The sequence below is a fragment of the Hippichthys cyanospilos genome, chromosome 22 (assembly GCF_059441005.1).
Source record: "Hippichthys cyanospilos isolate Australia breed blue-spotted pipefish chromosome 22, RoL_Hcya_1.0, whole genome shotgun sequence".
Lineage (NCBI taxonomy): Eukaryota > Metazoa > Chordata > Actinopteri > Syngnathiformes > Syngnathidae > Hippichthys > Hippichthys cyanospilos.
This window is the reverse complement of record NC_142390.1, coordinates 8724979-8746077: the sequence shown is the minus strand read 5'-3', so window position 1 is coordinate 8746077 and position 21099 is coordinate 8724979. Positions and strand designations below refer to the sequence as shown.

At 39.5% G+C, this 21099-nt stretch overlaps 1 protein-coding gene across 1 annotated transcript in view; it reads left to right on the top strand.

Moving 5' to 3' along the window:
- LOC148405803 (voltage-dependent L-type calcium channel subunit alpha-1C-like) overlaps nucleotides 1–21099 on the top strand; it is a 147427-nt gene that overhangs the window by 117418 nt on the left and 8910 nt on the right. Inside the window, exons 4-8 of the mRNA XM_088406335.1 lie at nucleotides 10578–10717; nucleotides 15509–15648; nucleotides 17289–17441; nucleotides 18206–18405; nucleotides 19216–19319. Coding sequence (XP_088262461.1) covers nucleotides 10578–10717; nucleotides 15509–15648; nucleotides 17289–17441; nucleotides 18206–18405; nucleotides 19216–19319 — 737 coding nt within the window. The remainder of the gene's footprint in view (nucleotides 1–10577; nucleotides 10718–15508; nucleotides 15649–17288; nucleotides 17442–18205; nucleotides 18406–19215; nucleotides 19320–21099) is intronic.

The following is a 21099-nucleotide window of genomic DNA, read 5'->3' as shown; positions in this document are numbered from 1 at the left end:
GACAAGGAAGACTCATATGTGAGAATGCTGTTCATAGACTTCAACTCAGCGTTCAACACCATAATACCACAACAACTCACCTGCAAACTGGAAAAACTGGGCCTCAGTACCTCACTTTGCAACTGGCTGCTGGATTTCCTCAGCCAGAGCCCTCAGGTGGTGCATGTTGGCAACAACATCTCAGGCAGGATCACCCTGAGCACGGGGGCCCCACAAGGCTGTGTGCTCAGCCCCCTCCTCTTCACCCTATTGACACTTGACTGCACAGCAACCCACAGCTCCAACCACCTCCTGAAGTTTGCTGATGACACAACACTGGTGGGCCTCATCTCCAACGGCAACGAGACCCACTACATGAAAGAAGTGGAGCTTCTGACCAGATGGTGCAAAGACAACAACCTCCTGCTAAACATGCAAACAGCAAGACCAAAGAGATGGTTGTCGTTTCCAGAGAGGCCACATCCAACACCCCCCACTGACCATCGACGGTGCTGCAGTGGAGAGGGTGAGCAGCACCAAGTTCCTGGGGGTGCACATCAGCGATGACCTCTCCCGGACCACCAACACTGCATCTCTGGCCAAGAAAGCACAGCGGCGTCTCTACTTCTTGCGCAAACTGAAGCGGGCAAGTGCGGTGCCACCCATCATGACCACATTCTACAGAGGAACCATCGAAAGCATCCTCACGAGCTGCATCACCGTGTGGGGCGTGAGCTGCACTGACTCTAACTGGAAGGCTCTTCAACACATCGTGAGGACAGTTGAGAGGATTATTGGTGCTCCACTCCCCTCCCTGCAAGACCTTTACACCACCCACCTCACTCGCAAAGCCATCACAAGTCACCCTGCACACAGTCTGTTCAGCCTCCTGCCCTCCTGAAAGAGGTACAGGAGCCTCCGCTCCCGCACCACCAGACTCAGGAACAGCTTTATCCCCCAGGCATTGAGACTGCTGAACTCTCTCCTCTTCCCACCCGTGAAACTGCTGAACTCTCTCTCTCTCTCTCTCTCTCTCTCTCTCTCTCTCTCTCTCTCTCTCTCTCTCTCTCTCCCTTTCTCCCCCCCCCTCCTCCCTCCCACACTCAGCCCCAGCCAGAAGAAACACCTAGCTGGCAGACGAAGTATAGGTGATTGGACTCCCCCTCAAACTCACACTTTGCTCATGCACTTGCAAAATTTGCATAGACTTGCTGCTGCCATATTTATTTATACAGTCAGCCCCCGGCTTACGAGCATCCTTATTTGCGAACATTTCACCTTACGAGCGTGGATCAAGGAGATTTTTGTCCTCCGCTTACGAGCAAACCTCTCGTCTTGCGAGCATTCCGACTAACCATCCATTGAGTATGTAGAAATGTTCTCGCCTAACTGCGTCAATATATTCAGCAGTTGCGTCATCTACAATCATCAACAGGTACTTATGGCGGTAACGTGAACGCTATTGGTCTTCTCAATGTGTCAATCTCACACTGACTGTCTCACTCACGGTGTCTAAATATATTACCATTTAAGTGTAGTGTTTGTACAGCTAAAGGGAAAAACAGCTGACATGAAATTAAATGTGCCGATTGCAGGACAAAGAATTGTCATTGGTTTAAATGTGTGTTTTTTTTTAATTAATTGTCAATACATTCCAACCGTTTAAAAAAAAGTGCGAATAATTATCAGTCAGTCAAGGAGACGCCAATATGCTATTGGTCGATTAAGGTCACCCGGTCTCACTCACGGAGATGCTATTGGCCGGCGTCACACGTCAATCACAGAAATGCCGATATGCTATTGGCCGAACGCCTTTATCTAGCTTGATGGGACAGGATGGAAGGAAGTAGACAAAATGAGTGAAAAACGGAATGTTTTGAAGACTTTGCAAACTTTATCTGTTAGACATAGCTTCTAAAATTACTAGCAGCGGTAAAGGAAGAAATAAGAGGATGATGTTTTAGTATCTCCGTGATTTGCACCATGACTGAAAGAGTTACTGTAACACTGTAAGACCAATAGCCTATAAGCGTTGCCGTATTAACTCAAGAGGTTAATCTCTGCACCCTGTTACGGCTGGTATTGCAGTGCCATATAATGGTGGCTTGACAAAACTGCATGTCATGTTAGGCGGCGACCTCCCGACATGCTTTGGTACAGCGCCAATCTTGCAATTCTGTGAGTTGTAACCAACGGTGAACTGACGCTCGAACAAGCAACAAGTGTGGTGCCTAGTAAATACAACACACACTACCTCCGCTCCGCCTCCGCCCAGCTCAATTCACGTCGGGAAAAACAGCTGACATGAAATTAAGTGTGCCGATTGCAGGACAAAAAATCGTCACAGGTTTAAATGTGTTTATCAATAAGATTTCAATACATTCCAACCGTTTAAAAAAAAAGTGCGAATAATTATCAGTCAGTCAAGGAGACGCCAATATGCTATTGGTCGATTAAGGTCACCCGGTCTCACTCACGGAGATGCTATTGGCCGGCGTCACACGTCAATCACAGAAGTGCCGATATGCTATTGGCCGAACGCCTTTATCTAGCTTGATGGCACAGCTGGTTGGGATGGAAGGAAGTAGAGAAAACCCTGACTGAAAAAGTTACTTTGACACTGTAAGACCAATAGCATATCTGATTTACCGTATTGACTTCGAGCATTCATCTCTGCTCATCTCTGCTTATCTCAGCACAAGTCACGTCTTTCCAAAGGTAAAAGTCATTTTTCCTTTGTATTTGTTATTTAATGCAACTGTACAGTAGATTATGTCACTTAATATTAATATATGTATACAGCGTGATGATTTTACCTAAGGCATCTGCGCGCGTTGCACGCATTCACGAATTAACATGGGTCTGGATTGCCCGCTATACGAGCAATCCGAGATACGAGCGTAGCCGCAGAACGGATTAAGTTCGTAACCCGGGGGCCCACTGTATTTCTATTGCACTAGCGATTACACTTACAACCATAACTACCTCAAATGCACACAGCTGGGACAACCACAATCAGAGTTGTCTTGCTTTGTCTCGTCTCGCTATATATCTTGGGGTACTCTTGCCACATCTGATTTTTGTCTTTAGTTTAGCAACACTAGGCAAAGTAGCCCTAACATACTGCACGTTACTATTGTTAAGAATCTAGTTTTAGGATTGTCTCGTGTTGCGCACCTGCACTTTCTTATTGTACATGTAAAACGCAGAGGATAGTAACGCAATTTCGATTCCTTTGTATGTCAAGTACATGTGACGAAATTGACAATAAAATTGACTTCGACTTTGACTTGACAACATGATGGACTTTTGGACTTATTTTTATTTTTCATGCTGTTGTCTCTTCTAAATACTTCCAAACGGGAGATTGAGAGGTACACCCAAGGTGTCAAATTTAGCCCATGTTGTGCTCATTTACTGCCATTCAAAATTGGAAATATTGGAAATTTTGGACATATTGAAAGCCATATCATACATTTCCCCCAATGTTTGCATTAATCATTTCAACGGCAACTGGAGGACGTAGTGCAATAGAAATATTTGTGTTGACACCCCAAATCCGCCGGGTGGTGCTAGTGGCTAACATGATGATGATGATTGGCTTAGCCCAGACTCCCATAATGCAAAAGTCTTTTAAAGTCTTATTCATCTCATTATGACATATAAAATATTCCTATTTCAATTTCATAACTATATAGCGTAGTTAATTTTGCTGTTATTGCATTCTTAATATCTTTGTACATTCAGGAAAATTCAACTAAACACTAAACACCCCAAAACTACCATATTTTCCGACCCATAAGGCGCACTGGTATATAAGCCGGAGCAGGAAAATATGAGTAAAAAAATTATTTCCATCACGGATAAGCTGCATTTGACTATAAGCAGCCGATAATAACATCAGATCTTTATGCAAAAAGATGGTGCAGTGATCCCTCGTTTATTGTGGGGGTTGTGTTCCAAAAATAACACGAGCTAAGTGAAATCCCTGAAGTAGTCAGCTTTATTTTTGTTTTTGAACTATAGAATAAAACCAAGAATCAAAATCTGTTTTACAGCCCCAGCTGTGCCTCTTCGTCATGACTCCGCTCCGCTATATTGTCTGTTTCTATGAAGGCGCAAGAGAAGAACATTGTTGCTGCTCTTTTTTTTTTTTTGGAGCTAGAAGTTTTTTATAAACGGATATGCTTGGACATCGAATTAAAGTGAAGCCTCTTATATCATAACAATACACTTGAAATATCAATTTATTACAAAAGAAATCTAGGTAAAAGTCAGATTTCCAAAGCTGTGCATTTCTCTGTTGCTCTCTATGTAGGCACACAGAGGGTGTGTGCGTTTGCTCTCGGCACGCCTACGACTCACTTGATCAGCTCCCAGAGACCAAACTGTCAATCAATGTGCTTACTAGCACGTTTGTAACGTGTGCATGTGTGCTGAGTTGAGCGCACACGGGCGGTTACAGGAGAGACGAGCAAGGTTTTGGATCCTCTTTCCTTTTGTAATAAATTGACAAGTGAAAAACCAATACATTACAGCGTCAATATTTTATTTCTAGACAACAGTAAATCCCCTGAGCCAATCAGAATTTAGAGCACAATGCACTGTAAAAAATATTCACTGTAAAAAATCGTAGACGCAACGAAGCCATGAAAGATGAACCGCGATATAGCGAGGATCACTGTATATGAAGATTATAATTTTTTTTAGTTAATTTTTTTGTAATTGTTGCCAACATCAATGTCCTCTCTTTAACTGAACATGCCTGTATGGTTAGCCCCAACATATTTATAGAAAATGGATGGATATCTATTAGTTAAATAGCAGTTCAAAATCGAAATCAACACTTCAATCACATTTTTTTTGTCTCACTTTGTTTGATAGTTTATTTTAGTGTACATAATAACTCATTCTAGATAATTCATATACAACCATTAATACATAAATAAAGTCATATATACTGTGTACTGTATATAACATTTGCACATCACAAATTTACCCCTAATTCTATACATTCTCATATTACATATAGACATACTGTATATATATTTTTAATAATATATTGTTTTAACTCTTTTTGAGCACAGCCATTTATTCACATCTTTTCACTTCTATTTCATAGTTGTTCCATAAATTGACACCTCGAACAGGTACACACGTTTGCTCGCTGGTGGCTAGCAAAACCAAAAAAACAACAACAAAAAACAACACAAAAAAAAGCCGCACTGGACTAGGGCTCAAAACATGACCAAAAAAAAAACAATAAATTTCTTCTTCTATTTCTAACTTTGAGTTTCTGATTGTAAAATACCTTGAAATAACGCTGGTTTTGGCACGGATACTGATAATTGGGGTGATAATATCGGTACCTGCCCATCCCCAATATGTATAATTTTTGTACTTTTAATATCTTATATTCTTTATATGTTCATTTATTTCTATTTCATTTTTTTTCTTAATCTTCCATTTTGTGTTAATCGTCCTGAACCACACACAAACAATTAATTGCCCACAATAGAGGAAGGGCAGGGTGACAGGAAAGTAGCAATTAGGACCATGTGATGATGCGGATATTCTCGGTACAGCGCGGATCAGTGTCATCGGTGCGAACGTGAGCACAAGTGGCGCCGCGGCTGCAGCCCGCAGTTTCCATGGTAACGTGGAAACCCATCTTGGTCTCTATGGTAACTTGCGGTTGGCACCCAGGAAGAAAGATTGTGCGAGAGAGTGGGATTGAAAACAAGGAAGGAAGAGATGAGGTGGGTACACTGAATGGGAAATGAGAAAAAATGTATGATGACCACGTGAAAACAAGAACGGGAAGGAAAAGTCCACATATTTCAATAAAAATGAGAACTTTTGGAACACTCGAGAAAATAGTACTACACATCTGCCGCACATCTGTAGCTTCAAAATGGTTAAACCCGACACAAAAATACACACACAAGCAAAAGGTCAAGGCGAATGGAAAAAAAGCAGATCGTGCAATAGAATGTCAATGCAGTAATCCAATTGGCTGCACTGATGGATTGGCGGTTGAGTTGAACTATTATATTTAACCGAGTTACTGTGGCGACACGCTCACCTGTCCGGCATCCCAACTTTTTCTCTTTCCCCTTTTCATCCTGCCATCCTTTTTACCCTCTCATTCCTTTCACTAACCAGATACTTGTGAGAACCACGACATAGGACATTTTGGAGAAGTGAGGACATTTCGGCCGGTCCTCACTTGTTCAGAACTTTTTTTGAGTGTCATGACTGAAGGTTAGGGTTATGCAATCATTTCTGATGTTTAAGGTTAGGGAATAGGAAATGCATTATGTAAATAGGAGATCTCACAAGTACAGCTGTACAAGTGTGTGTGTGTGTGTGTGCGTGTGTGTGTGTGTGTGTGTGTGAGCGATTTGCTGTTTCAACCACATGTTTTTTTTTTTTTTTTTTCCGTGATGTCTAAGTGCCGACCAGGCCGCCTGTCACCGGCAGATACACAACACGTTTGTAATTATTGAGACTGCTTGCTGTGTGGCGGAGAGTGATGAATATTTAACAAAAAAAAAGCCTCAATTATCGAAGTTTTCTGCAAGTGACATGTGTTTAGAAAAATAAAAGCAAAATAATTAAAGTAATGTAAATTCTCAATTCTCTCAATTCTGGATAATGACTGCAATGCAAATAAGACATTTTTTAAAAAGACACGAAGCAATACCATTGAGGCTTGAATCACTAATTGCTTTTCAAGGATGCTTTCTTTTAATAATCTTAAAATAATAAATGCTAATCATGTTATCTTAATCTGCCATGGTGATTCATATTTGGTATCTTAAATGGACTTTTCATTAACAGGCGATAAAATAGCATCATTTTGCTGAGACATATCCTCAACCTATAGACCCAACCCACTAGAGTGGACATCAGTTTTTGGTTGATATATTTTCCTTCATTTGAGCTACCTGACTTAGTCCTGGTGTACTCAGTAATGGACATCCTGGCCTTTCCTGGGATGCCTTATATGTTTGGGTGGGGATGTCGGAGACAACATGGACACAACTGTGGACACAAATGGCTCTCAAGAGGATATAACACATATTATTAGAAAACCTGGCCTTGTCATTACCATTGATTCAATAGTGGCAACTTTATCTGGACATTTAACAATATTGTCATTGAATAGTGGTTATAAAAAGTCTACACACCCTGTTCAAGTGCCTTTTTTGTTGTTGTTGTTGTCATTAACTCATTCAATGCCAGGGACATATTTTCACTGTTTATAAGAGTCCAGACATTAAATCCCAGACAATTCAGTATTAAATCCTTACTTAAGTATATTAAGGTAAATACTTAAGTTTCAAATGTATATTTAAGTGTCTGGGATTGAGTGTCTAGACTCGTAACTCATTCAATGCCAGAGACGTATTTTCACTTCTTTTTCACATTAAAACACATATATGTGTTTTAATGTGTTTTAGTGTCACTAAGATGCTGACATGCTAAAGACTTGATCTCGTGTGAATGCTTACAATATGGTATTTATTGTGCGTTTTAGTGCTCAGTTCCAACTTGAATTGGTTAGCCATGGTTCCCAAGATTGAGTAAGAAGATGGTTAGTATGAAAACGAAGCTGGAGATAATCAAGAAATACGAAGAAGGCTAGGCTAGGCTAAGTTAGGCTACCCTTGCTAGGGGGTCAGTAGCTCAAGTCAACTTCACTGAAAGGTAATAACATTTCATTTTTCCTTCATGTTTTTTTTAATTTATGATGTTATTTTATTGTTTCCATGTATATTATATATAAGTAGTGCTTACAATATTAGTTTGTTACCCATTTTTAATACGTATAATACAATTTTGATGTTTTTACCTGGAGTTTCACACAAATGAGCTAATTAACATAGGTTTCTATTGCCCGCCATAGGATGATTTCGCCTTACATTTACACCCATGGAACAGATTTTTTTCATCTGGCAGGGGTTCCTCTGTATTAAATCAATACTTAAGTACATGAAGGATATTAATTTCCAGATACTTACTCTAAATATTAAATTGATACTTAAGTATTTGGGATTGAATGTCTGGGCACTTAAACAAAACAAAAAAAAAGGGAAAATACGTCCCTGGAATTGAATGAGTGAAAAACCCTGAAAATACATTTCTGGTATTGAATGAGTGTGATATCTTGAGGTCACCCTTCAGTCAGCTCATAGCTCTGGTGTCAGGTTCCCTTGGTTCCTCCCACAGTAGCTGCTGAGATGGTCAGCAGCAGAGGTCGGGTGTGAGCGTGCGACCATGGGAAACCACCAGGACACACACCGGGGGCAGCGTTGACAGTGATGGATGCAGGCAGATATTATTGTTTTTTTAAAAATGAATCAGGGAGGGATGGCTTCTTGTTGATATAGTCTCCTCGTTCTGTATGTGTTCCTTGTCTGATTATTTATGTAAAATGACAGATGACGAGTTGTAGACAGTGTTTTTTACGATGATGTTCATAATATTATATAATCCCACCCCATTCGTTCTTTTAAAGCGGTTTTGGGTCATTTCCCAGGACCCCCCTCTCAGTCAGAGGTCATCACTATGACAACAATGTCTGTGGCAGAACTCTTGAAGTGTGTGTGTGTGAGTGCATGTGTTTGTGTTTGTGAGTATACGCTTAAGGTTCCGGCAGGAAATGTAACTCCTTTTTTATATAATCAAGATGCTTTGATTGTGTACCCAGTTATATGTCAGACCAACGGTTCTCAACGTTTTTACATTATGCACCACATCGAAAAATTACTTAGCTCTCCATCATGGCCAACATGGAAATACAGAAAGCCTCTGTTTATCAAAAATAAGACATGGGCACATAGGTAAATGCATAGTATATTTACAGTGGGCCCCTGTGTTACGACAATAATCCGTTCCGCGCTTGGGGTCGTAAGGCGAATTCGTCGTATGACGGGCAATCCAAACCAATGTTAAATAGCTAATGCGTTTAGAACAGGTAAAAACATAAAAGTTGTACATACATATTAAAATTGTGTACCAAAATAGTATAGTAAGTGCTACGTGTATATAATATACATGTATACAATCAGAAAACATAAATAAAAAATATAGAAAGGATTTATTTACCTTTGAGTGCCGCTTAGTATGCCCATATCACCTAATTAGGGTTATCTCCAGCATTGTTTCCATATAAATCATCTTCTTACTTCTCTCTTTAACATCACTAGCAATCCTGGGACCGATGGCTAACCCTTTCAACTTTGAATTAAGCAGTATAATGCACTATAAATACAGTTTTGTAATCACAATCGAACAAAGCTTTATCGTTCCACCATTTTAAATGAGTGAGGCTGGCCAACAGCAGACTACCATATCCATGAGGAGACGCCGACCAATAGCAGAGCACCATTTCCGTTTGGGGATGCCGACCAATAGCAGACCAGCATTGTAGTCACGCGTTGCATGGAAGCAGTTAGACAACAATAGTAAATAAGTGCAATTACCTAAAAACGTCAGCAGATGGATTTTTCGGACTATAAGCCTCAAATTTTTCATCAGGATTTGAGCCCTGCGCCTTATAGTCAAGTGTAGTTTATTGGGTGGTTTTTACCACAGGTCAAGCAAATGTGTGTTTAAGGAGTCAGTTTATGGAACAACTATGAAATAGAACTGAAAAGATGTGAATCAATGGCTGTGCTCAAAAGAGTTTTAAAATATATTATTAAAAATATATTTTTTTATATGTCTAAATTGAATAATAACTTGTATAAAAGTCTATGGCATGTACATTTGATGTACAGTATACAGTATATATGATTGTATTCATAAAATTATGATTGTATATATATTTATTTGCAGTGTGTGCAATGTTCACTAAAATAATCTATCAATTAAACAACGGGAGACAGGATGCTATCAAATTATTGATTTCAAGTTTTTACTGCTATTTTACTCTTTAGTATTCTGTTGGTAATATCCATCCATCCATTTTCTATTATGTTGGGACTAAATATGCAGGCATGTTCAGTATGTAAAAGAGAGGATGTTGCAGTTGTTAATTAAAATATATATATTGGATGTATATTAAAATATATAAAGAACATTGAAAAGTTTCATAATACCACCATATACCTGTGGCTTATAGTCCAGTGTGGCTTTTCTGTGGCAAAAGATGTTTGTTTATTTTTTTTTTTTGCTCAATTTACCTGCTGCTGCAGCTTATATACGGCCGGGCAATCAACTCCAACAAATCACGTTACCATCAACCAATGAGACAACACATCAGCACCATCTCAAGGCAAACAAATGAATTGCATTCCAATTGTCAACTGCTACAGTTAATTTTATTAATTAATTTAAAGGGTTTAGGAGCACTTTATTGGCTTGGAATGGTTTAAGCTATTTACTTGTAAAAAGCGTCTTTACTTACGAAAATTTTAAAATAGGAGATGACTTAAGTATCTGTAGAGGTACTACTGTATATGCATTATAAATAAAGAGAAAGAGAAACTCTCAAAATGTGATGTTCACATGAGCGTTGAACCCTCAAAGATATTAGATGGAGGCATTTTATGCATTAAAATGGACATACTTTATGTGTTTTTTTGCAGGAGCGCGTGGAGTATTTATTCCTCATCATCTTCACCGTGGAGGCATTCCTGAAGGTTATAGCATACGGCCTGCTCTTCCACCCTAATGCCTACCTGAGGAACGGCTGGAATCTGCTCGACTTCATCATTGTCGTCGTTGGGTGAGTCTGTGGAGATGTCTTTCTTTTTCTTTTCTTTTTATTTCTTAAATGAATTCCTCAACGCGACGCCGTGGCCGCTCCAACAATGGAGTAGTTTTATTTTTTTCCCTCGGTGTGACATCTTTTAGTGAGTGAGTCACAAAGGGCCGTTCCCCACAAGCGTAATCTTTCGCAGTGAATCAAGTTTTAAAGCCGCACTAAAACCATGGCCTACAGTGGATTGGTGAGCCTTAAACTGATTAGCTTGTTAGATGCTGATAGCAGAGCTGCTCTGTTTTTCTTTATCTGCCACTCAGCAACTCCAGCCCATCTGCTAAGCTTCCCTGCATGTGAGTGTGTATTTGGCGAGCATCACGGTGCCGGCGCCTCTGGCATAAACACAACCTGTGCCATTCTTAGACGGTTATCTTGCCTTTTCTGTTTGCTCGTCTGAGGCTTTTTCCGTCTGTGTCTGAAAGGACGACACACTTCCAAAACAAGAGCTGCATTTAGCTGTACAAGTGATGAGTTCTTCCTGTGACCTTGGCTAAGAGTGGATCAGGCAATATTGCATTTTAGCTAGTGTTTTTTGCGGTCACCTTTGAACAACAGAGCAAGGCTCCCCCATTAGCTACTGGTGAAAAACATCAATAAAACCAATTACTTTCCTGCCAGTGGATTCTTCCTTCAATGTGACACTGGACATTTAATGGACTCGTCATTATTTAGAAGGAGCTGGACAACTAAATTATTATCGGATGTAACATTTTGGCAACAGTAATGGAATTTCACTTTGCACTTTTATCCTCTCTCCCGGTTGCAGTTAAGTAAAAAAATAACCCATTGTGGGTCCAGAGACACACCACTTTCGGGGTCAACAATCTAAAAACACTTGGGTTGTATAAAAAGCCCGATTTGGGTCAACATGGACTGGGGTTGACCTATTTAACATATATTTTTTTAATTTTTTTAATGGTTTCTTCGTACAGATCAACCCAAGCAATAGATTGGTCCATTTTTGACACAAATTTGGTTATTCTTGACCTATGGAGTAAAATTGTTGTCAAAAAGACGTACGCAAGCTGTGAAGTCATACTCATACGATTGGTGTATAACACATACCGTATTTTTTGGACTAAAAGCTGCAACTTTTTTCTCGTGATTTGAGACGTGCAGCCTATATGCAGTGTTGTTGTTGTTTTGTTTTTGTTTTATATACATATATACATATACATATATATATATATATATATATATATATATATATATATATATATATATATATATATATATATATATATATATATATATATAATACACAGTGGGCCCCCGTGTTACGAACTTAATCCGTTCAGCGGCTACGCTCGTAACTTGAACTGCTCGTATGACGGGCAATCCAAACCTATGTTAATTAGTGAATGCGTGCAATGCGCGCAAAAACCTTAGGTAAAAACATCATGAATTTATACACATATTAAAAATGAGTAACATAATCTAATGTACAGTTAAATAAAATAACATATACAAAGGAAAAATGACATTTACCTTTACCGTGACTTGAGCTGGGTAGAGGCAGAGGAGAGCAGAACGGCAACTTAAACGGCAACTTTTCTCAAACTAGAACTTATTACCAGTGATTTCCTTCTCTTTAATCCATAATAGAAGAAGCTTCTCAATTTTGTTGTCGATCAAAGTCTGTCCCCCGGCAAGGAAAGTCTTGCCCTTAGAAGATTGCCGAGCGGTTACGGCCATACTCACGAGCCATGCGTGCGCCTCCTTTTTTATTTTTGTATTTTTTTTATTTTCTATTATCAACATCCTAGTATCTATTGTCAACATCCTCTTACTTCTTCCTTTACCGCCACTCTCAACTTTAGAAGCCATGTCTAACAGATAAAGTTTGCAAAGTCTTCACAACATTTCTTCCTTCCGTTTTTGACTGATTTTCTCTCCTTCCTTCCGTCCCGACCAGCTGTGCCATCAAGCTAGATGAAGGCGTTCGACCAATAGCATATCGGCATCTCCGTGACTGACACCGTGACTGAAACAGTGACTGTGACATTGTAAGAGCAATAGCATATCAGCGTTATCATTCCTTGCGTGAGTGGATTTCGTTAATGTAGCAAAGCGAAATCAATTGTACGTACACATTGACAGGCAATGCCTGGTAAAATGATAGTTAAAACCATCACGAATTTACGCACATATTAAAAATTAGTATCATAATCTACTGTACAGTTAAATTAATTAACATGGATATACAAACGATAAATGACATTTTCCTCTGGGGCAACGTGACTTAAGCTGAGTGAAGGTGGAGGTGAGCAGAGACCAACCCGCAGAATTTATTTATTTTCTTAAACAAGAACTTTTCTCAAACTAAAACATATCACCGGCGATTTCCTTCTCTTTAATCCATAATAGAAGAAACCTCTCCATTTTGTTGTCAAGCGAGGTTCGTCCCCCGGCAAGGAAAGTCTTGCCCTTAGAAGATTGCCGACCGGTTACGTCCATACTCAGAGCAAGGTTAACTATGCGTGTGCCTCCTTCTTCACAACAAGTCTTCACAACATTTCTTCCTTCCGTTTTTGACTGATTTTCTCTCCTTCCTTCCGTCCCGACCAGCTGTGCCATCAAGCTAGGCGTTCGGCCAATAGCATATCGGCATTTCTGTGATTGACGTGACGCCGGCCAATAGCATCTCCGTGACTGACTCCGTGACTGACACCGTGACTGGGACAGTGACTGTGACATTGTAAGAGCAATAGCGTTCGACGATGCCGTGATAAGCGTCAACTTCCAAATTAGTTGACGTAGTAAAGCGAAAATAAATGTTCGAACACAATGGCCGGCATGTCGTATTGTTCGTAAGACGAAAGGTTTGTGCGTAAGTGGGGGACAAAAAAACTCCGCGGTCCACGCTCGTAAGTCGAAATGTTCGTAGAAGAGGGTATTCGTAAACCTGGGGCCGACTGTGTGTGTGTGTGTGTGTGTGTGTGTGTGTGTGTGTGTATATATATATATATATATATATATATATATATATATATATATATATATATATATATATATATATATATCACACACACACACACCAACAATCTAAAACCTGTTTTAGTGGGTTCATTCAACTTTTGGCTCAAATGAATAACCCACAAAACAACCCAATGTACGGACTGTGATTTGTTTTTTAACCACTTAACTGCCAGCTGACATGAAACAGATCTTTGATGACTATTGCGGTCATTTGCAGCGAATGAGTAAACTGCACTTAGGTCTCTTTCGAATATTTTGTGCCTTCATTACCATTACCAATTGTATATGGCTCAAAATGATTATACAGCCACAAGAAATCAGATACGGAGCAGAATGGTGAATTAAAAAAAAAATCTGTCAGTCAAAACAATGACGCACCAAATACCCTGTATGTCTCACACTGCACATATCCAGGTTATGTTCATCTGTGGCAGAATGGAATGAATGAATGTTGTCTTAACGGCCAGCCAGCTCACGCATATTCGGGAACGAGATACAACGGTGTCTGCCCCCTCCTGAACGGTCAACATATGGCTCAAAGAGTTTGCGCTGGTGCCAAGGCTTGAAGGCACGCAGTCAAAAGGCTGTAATTGTCTTTGAATGCCATGTCACTGCAAAACACAAATTGCCGTGCTTTTTTAAAAAATTTTATGGACTGTGACTGAGTCTAATTGAGAGGCAGGTAAAGCGACACAGATGCATTCGAAGGGCTCTTTTCAAGTGGTCATTTCATCTGATAATTGATAATTGTCCATGACTAATGTTCACTAAGTGGCCTTTGAGGCAGCCGCAGATTGGAAAAATGAGATTGTATGGTAATTTTAGAGATGGAATGTTGAGAGGTGAGGTGATTAGCCCTGTTTCAATTCTGGAGCCTTTTTTTGTAATAACAAGCTCGGTAGCTTTACTAATGTTCTTTTTTTATTCATTTTACTGTCAGCCGTTAACATATATGAATTTAATAAAAACAATAATGCTGCTTGATCATCATCTCCTCGAAATATTTGATCCAAATAGTGAAGTTGGTTGTTTGAGAGGCTCTTGCTAGGTCATTTTCTGGTATAAAATGTTCTGATGAAAAAAAAGAAAAGTCATCAGTTACAGTGGCAATGTAAGATGACTGCCTTCTTCTTCCCATTTAAGTATATTCGGGACTCTACTTCAAACTCCCAGAGGTGAATGATGCTGCTAACATACAACCCCAAAGCCAATGAAGTTGGGACATTCTGTAAACTGGAAATTAAAAGCAGAGTACAATGGTTTACAAATGATCAAGATACTGCCCCAATGACATAAACATATAAAGCCTAGTGTCAATATTAATATTTTCCCACGTGTGAATGAAAGAGGCAGCAGATGAAACATTTCTCAGTGTTGTCATCCCGAAAAGAAAAACTAATTATTATATATATTCTAGGCGCAGATTTCCACTTATTACTTAAAAATAAATAAATAAAAAGACTCAAAGCTAGGTATTTGCTCAGTCTGAATTATTAATAAACAAATGGATGGCTCAGATCAGGGGTTGGTGAATTCAATTTTGCAGCGGCTGAAGTTGAAATAAAATTAAAAACAGGTTAAACAAGGCCTTGCATTCTTGTTTAATTCACTTTAAAACTTTTGCTGCTGTTTATTTGGTAATAAATAGTTAGATTTCACTGTGTACTTTAAGTCTCATGCCAAATATGCATCCCAATACTAACAAGCTCTTGTTTACTTGTAGTAGAATGTCAATATTGTGATTTATTATGATTTCCCTGTGTTTTTTTTTTTCAGTTTATTCAGTGCCATCTTGGAGCAGGCCACAAAGGGGGACGGGGCCGCTCCAATCGGAGGAAAGGCTGCGGGTTTTGACGTAAAGGCTCTGAGGGCATTCCGAGTCCTCCGACCACTCCGATTGGTCTCCGGAGTACCCAGTAAGTAGACAAGTACGGTCGAGAAAGGTCAAAATAGAAACATTTCGAGATCAGGTGCGGGTGAAGATGACAATGAAATTGAAGCACTGAGCCACTATTGATGCCAGCTGCAAAAACAAACACACACTTTTGTTAACTCGCGGTTTATCTGATCTCGACCTGTTTGCTCTCCTGTTAGATTATTGATTTCTTTGGCCACAAACGCAGATGGGCTTACAGACAACTTATCTGCTGCCCTGGTGGGGGGGGCGTGTTGGCCATTGTTCCTATGCTGCGCCCCATCATAACCCTTTGCCCTTGACATTAAATTGCTTGGTGACCCTGTTCTCATGACATTTTGTCCCTAAAATAGGCATTGTGAGTTGTAGAAAATGAGTGTGTAAGATGAAAAAGTACACATTTGGTGTGGATAGAGGTACAAATACAGGATATGTTTTTGAGCTTTTTTTTTTTAATTGTCACATTAAAAAAAAAGCCTTTCATTTGTTTTTTTTTTTCCTCAATGGCTAAAATTAAAAAAAATATATAAGCGAAGATGAAACACCACGTGATGTATATTTACTTAAGCGAAGTCATTTTAGCTTAGCGGTTCTTCAAGATTCAAGAGTTTTATTGTCTTATGCATAGTAGTACTACGCAGTGAAATTATTTTTCTGTTCAATTTCCCGAGCTGACTACATTCCACAATCGAGCAAACAATAAAATAGGCAATAAAAAAGAGAAATAATAGAGCAATAAGGAAAGTAAGAATGATTCACTAATAAATGAATAGACTTACATTTTGAGCATTGTGGAGTAGATAGAGTGGGGGAACCTGCAGGAACTTTGATGAAATCCCTCGTGTCCGCTGAAGTGACTTCACGTACCCCCAGAACAATTATAGCGATGGCAAGAACTGTTTTTCCTTTTGTTTTGTTTTTTTTTTGTGTGTGTGTATTTTTAACAGCATATAACTTACAGATATTACCCGTTTATAAGTCTAGGACACTTGGAAAATTGGTTAAAAAATTCCCACTTCCATTTCCACCAAGAAAGTCCACTGGGACTTTTTTGGTCTTATGGGATATCCATAAGACCACAATATTTGTACAAAAAAAACGAGCCAGAGAAGTGAAAATGATCACCAAACACCTACAATACATAGCAATCGGTATGTATTATGAATATATTTCCACAGTACTAGATTGTTAATTTGGGAGAAATTGTACAACGCAAGCTACCTTGTTGACAGCGGGCCCAGCACTGACTTGTTGTGTATGGAAAAGTGGCTGAATGCCAGGAGAATCTGTAGATAGGTGTGTCATTACCTGCTCAATGCCATTTCATCTTATTGCTCCCATTCCTATGTATATCCACTGCCATTTTTTACAAAGATGTAGTATACCTTGTTCCAACAGAAATGAAAGGATTGAAGACCAATCGAGTTTCAGAGTAATATTTTCTTTATCATCTGTGAAGAATTAATATCGCTTAGGCTCTTTTCAGAACATTCTGTACAATGCTGCCCCCAAGTGGCCAAAATTCATTCATCACAAGGAGCAGCACAATGTCCTAGAAATGGATTAAAAAGTTTGCTATAAGTTTTTAATTATAAAGACAATAAATAGTGCTATTATTCAAAATTGTCTTGTGCTCCCCAGGTTTACAGGTCGTGCTGAATTCCATCATCAAAGCCATGGTCCCTCTGCTCCACATTGCCTTGCTGGTCCTCTTCGTCATCATCATCTATGCCATAATTGGCCTGGAGCTATTCATGGGCAAGATGCACAAGACCTGCTATCACGAGCATACGGGTACACATATTCTCGCATTCACTTTATTAAAAACCATTGGTTTGGGTGTTATTAATACTCTCGGCTGTCTGACTCCAGTCGCCAACAAGGCGCAGCACAAATGGTACGCTTAAAGCAATCATGCACATTAAATATTTAACCATCGTTTATGTTGGTGAGTATGAAGGATTTTAGCAATAATTGGCATGGCGTTCGCTGGACGTGATTGAAGCAATTTTCAATAAAGGGCCCCAAGGTATAAATTGACATGAGTGTTGTGATGGTGATGGTATCAGTCTCCTGAGAGATATTAGCGCTCCTCTGGGTAAGTGCCAGCGGAATACGCCGCCGCCATATACATCGACCCTCGGAGAGAGCTTGTTTTGTCAAATTAGCACATCGCTGTGTCACATTTTTACTGACGCTGCTATTGATTATATACATTTGGGCCCTAAAGCTGTCTTTCGGTCTCATTATTTTAGATGTAGATCTAGAAGAACATCGGCTCATTTTATTTCTCCCAAGTGGCAAGGCTCGAGTTGGAAAGTTTTTTTTTTTTTTTTTCAGCATAAAGATGTGCATTATATGCAACAAACATGTTTTGTCAAAAACAGAAAATCTTATTTTGTCATATATAGGCCGTACTGGGGACACAGGGTTCAAAGCGTGAGAAAAAAGTAGCAGCAAATACTTTTAGATGTGGTGTCACAAAACGAGATAGATTGGAATACCGGCTAATTTTATTCATCCCAAGACACATCTGGAAATTCTAATGCTCCCCTCAGGCACCATAGCGGAAGAAAAACCGGCGCCGTGCGCACCCGACTTGGCATACGGACGGCATTGTAACCACAACGGGACCGAGTGCAAAATGGGCTGGGAGGGGCCCAACGACGGCATCACCAACTTTGATAACTTCGCCTTCGCCATGCTGACCGTGTTCCAGTGCATCACCATGGAAGGCTGGACGGACGTGCTGTACTGGGTGAGCCGGGCACCACATCAACATGGAATATTTTCATATAATTCAGTCAAAAAAAAAAAAACTGTAATGTGTGAGTGTGTGTGTGTCATTCTCACCATAAAGTGCATTTGAGTGTCCAGTGTCCCATTTTTGATCATTTTCATTAAAAAAGGCATAGTGAGAAATAGGAAATCCCGTATTTCCCCCCAATTTAATAAGCATCTTCTGATAATATGCTGCCAGTCATGAAATTACATTTAAGACCTATAACAGGAAAGACATTTTGGCATTAAAAGTTCATATTCAAGTATATATTTTGAATGTCTCTACTATACACTCAAATGTTTCTGTAATAACTCCCCCCAATTTAAACGTTTCAATTTTCAAATGGAAATACGGTGTGATTTTTTTTTTCTATTATTGATGACATTATATGAAAAACACCCATACATGTACATGGGGATGGCATTGCTTAACTTATTATCACCGTACGGTGCATTTGAGCCACTTTATCACGATATGCAGCATTTATTTACTCTTCAGGTGTGCGTGTTGGTATGTAATGGAAGCTTCAAAGCTCTACCCCTTCTTCTAGCATACTTTTTTGCTTCCATCATATGCGCATACATAAATTGTATTCTGCACCAATGTTGTTTTCTTTATAACAAGCACTTCCTTAATGCTTCCACTAATGCTTCAGTTTCGGAATGCCAGCACAATTTTACCCCAACTGAACGTTCACTCTCACTTTAACCCCTGTGATATTTCTATTAACCCGCTTCCGTCTCCCTCCTATCTGTCTGTCCGTCTGTCCATCTGTCCATCTCCCAGATGCAGGATGCTATGGGCTATGAGCTGCCGTGGGTCTATTTTGTCTCTCTCGTCATCTTCGGCTCCTTTTTCGTCCTCAATCTCGTTCTGGGGGTGTTGAGTGGGTAAGAGCTTCTGCTTTGTTGTCTTTGTATGTGTGTGTGTGTGTGTGTGTGTGCGTGCGTGTGCGCGTGTGTGTGTGTGTGTGTGTGTGTGTGTGCAGTGCAGCTAGACTCCCACCACCAAACCTTTGCATCACCGCCTCCTCATCTCCTTTATTGAAGTGGGAAGTGTATTACGTGCATGTAAAACTCCTCCAGTTCTCACAGGTGGAGCGTCCCAATACTTCTGTCCATTTACGAGGGCGTATTCTCATAAATGCTCCCAAATAACATGTCAAAGCTGCGTCGTCTCTATCGAGGAGAAAGCCAAACAAGTGTAATTGTCATAATCCATCATAAAAGAACATGGCATAGGTCTAAACAATTTGATGGATATTCCAAACCAACTTTATCAAGCGGCACTCACACAAATGCAGCAAGAGTACCTGTGCGCACACATGCAACACGCTAACATATGAAACATGCTAATTTTGTTCCGATTTCGAGTCGGCGCCGTGCAGTTCATGTCAGGTTAAGTCAGCGGCAACTCCTCCTGAGAATAACAGCGGAAAAAACATGTTTTAAATAAGCGCTCGTCCAGCAGGCGACCCGGGTTGCTTTGCAGAGTACAAGCATCTCCCGGCCTGTCGGGACACACTGGCGTTTAAATAATTCACCTCTTGGGTCGGCTATGGAGGCGGAGTAAAGAAAAAAACATGCACGACAGGAGGATTAAAAAAATATTGGGGCAAAAAAAAGTAATTTGGGGTCATTTTCTTCCACATCATTCTCACAGTATTTTAGCCAAGAGATGGCACGCTCCTTTGTGTAATTGTGCCATGTATAACTTGTACATGTTGTCACCATCTGGCTGAAATTTCACCTCCCTATTGCCTTGTTTTGCTTTCCTTTAGTGAAATGCTTGTGATGTAAGATCAAAGAATTGGAGTAAATACTCCATAGGGTTAAACTTCATTCCCAGACCAGTCACTTATTCCTGATTTATTCATGTTATTATACTGTCAATTCAAATAAAGAGACGGAACAAAAATGTTGCTCCAATTTTATCTAACTCAATGAATCAAAAATAGACAGATGAATCGTTTATTAAAAGAAATCATTACTTGCAGCATCATAAGTGTAAAAGTCATAAATGTTGAAGTTGAAGATTACAGTCAGAAAAGAAAAAAAAAGATTAAACACGGCACTACCTAAATGTTAGCTCAAAATGGAAAACACCATAGACAGGCTAATGAACCTCAGTCTCCTACAGTCTCCTACAGTCTCCTAACCTTTTTAGCATTCAATATTTGAACACAAACAGTGAAACAATACATGCAGATATGTTGTATCAATACCCACTGACATATATTATTTATCCTCTGTGAGGAATAATTATTATTGCTGCTTCCTGAGGAGCTGAAACATCACACTATAGAGCACGGGTGTAAAACTCATTTTGGTCCCGGAACATTTTGTAGCTACAATTTCCCTCATTGGGCCGATATGATGAGGAAACCAAGTCCATTTTAAATAGTCTATCATATATAGTATTATTACAGTACACAACAAATTGATGGCTTTGTTTTGGAATCAGAGGTAAAGCATAACTGTTAACATATTGTTGAGATTACTCTAACAAAACAAAACAAAAAATATTGTAAAATCTTAACGTTATGTATTGATGATGATGATGATTATTATACACAACAAGTTAAAATTCTGGAACTCAGTTTAGCAAGGGTGGTATTATGTTACAAATTATGGAAATTCCTTGGATTTTTTTTTATGATATTATAAAAGA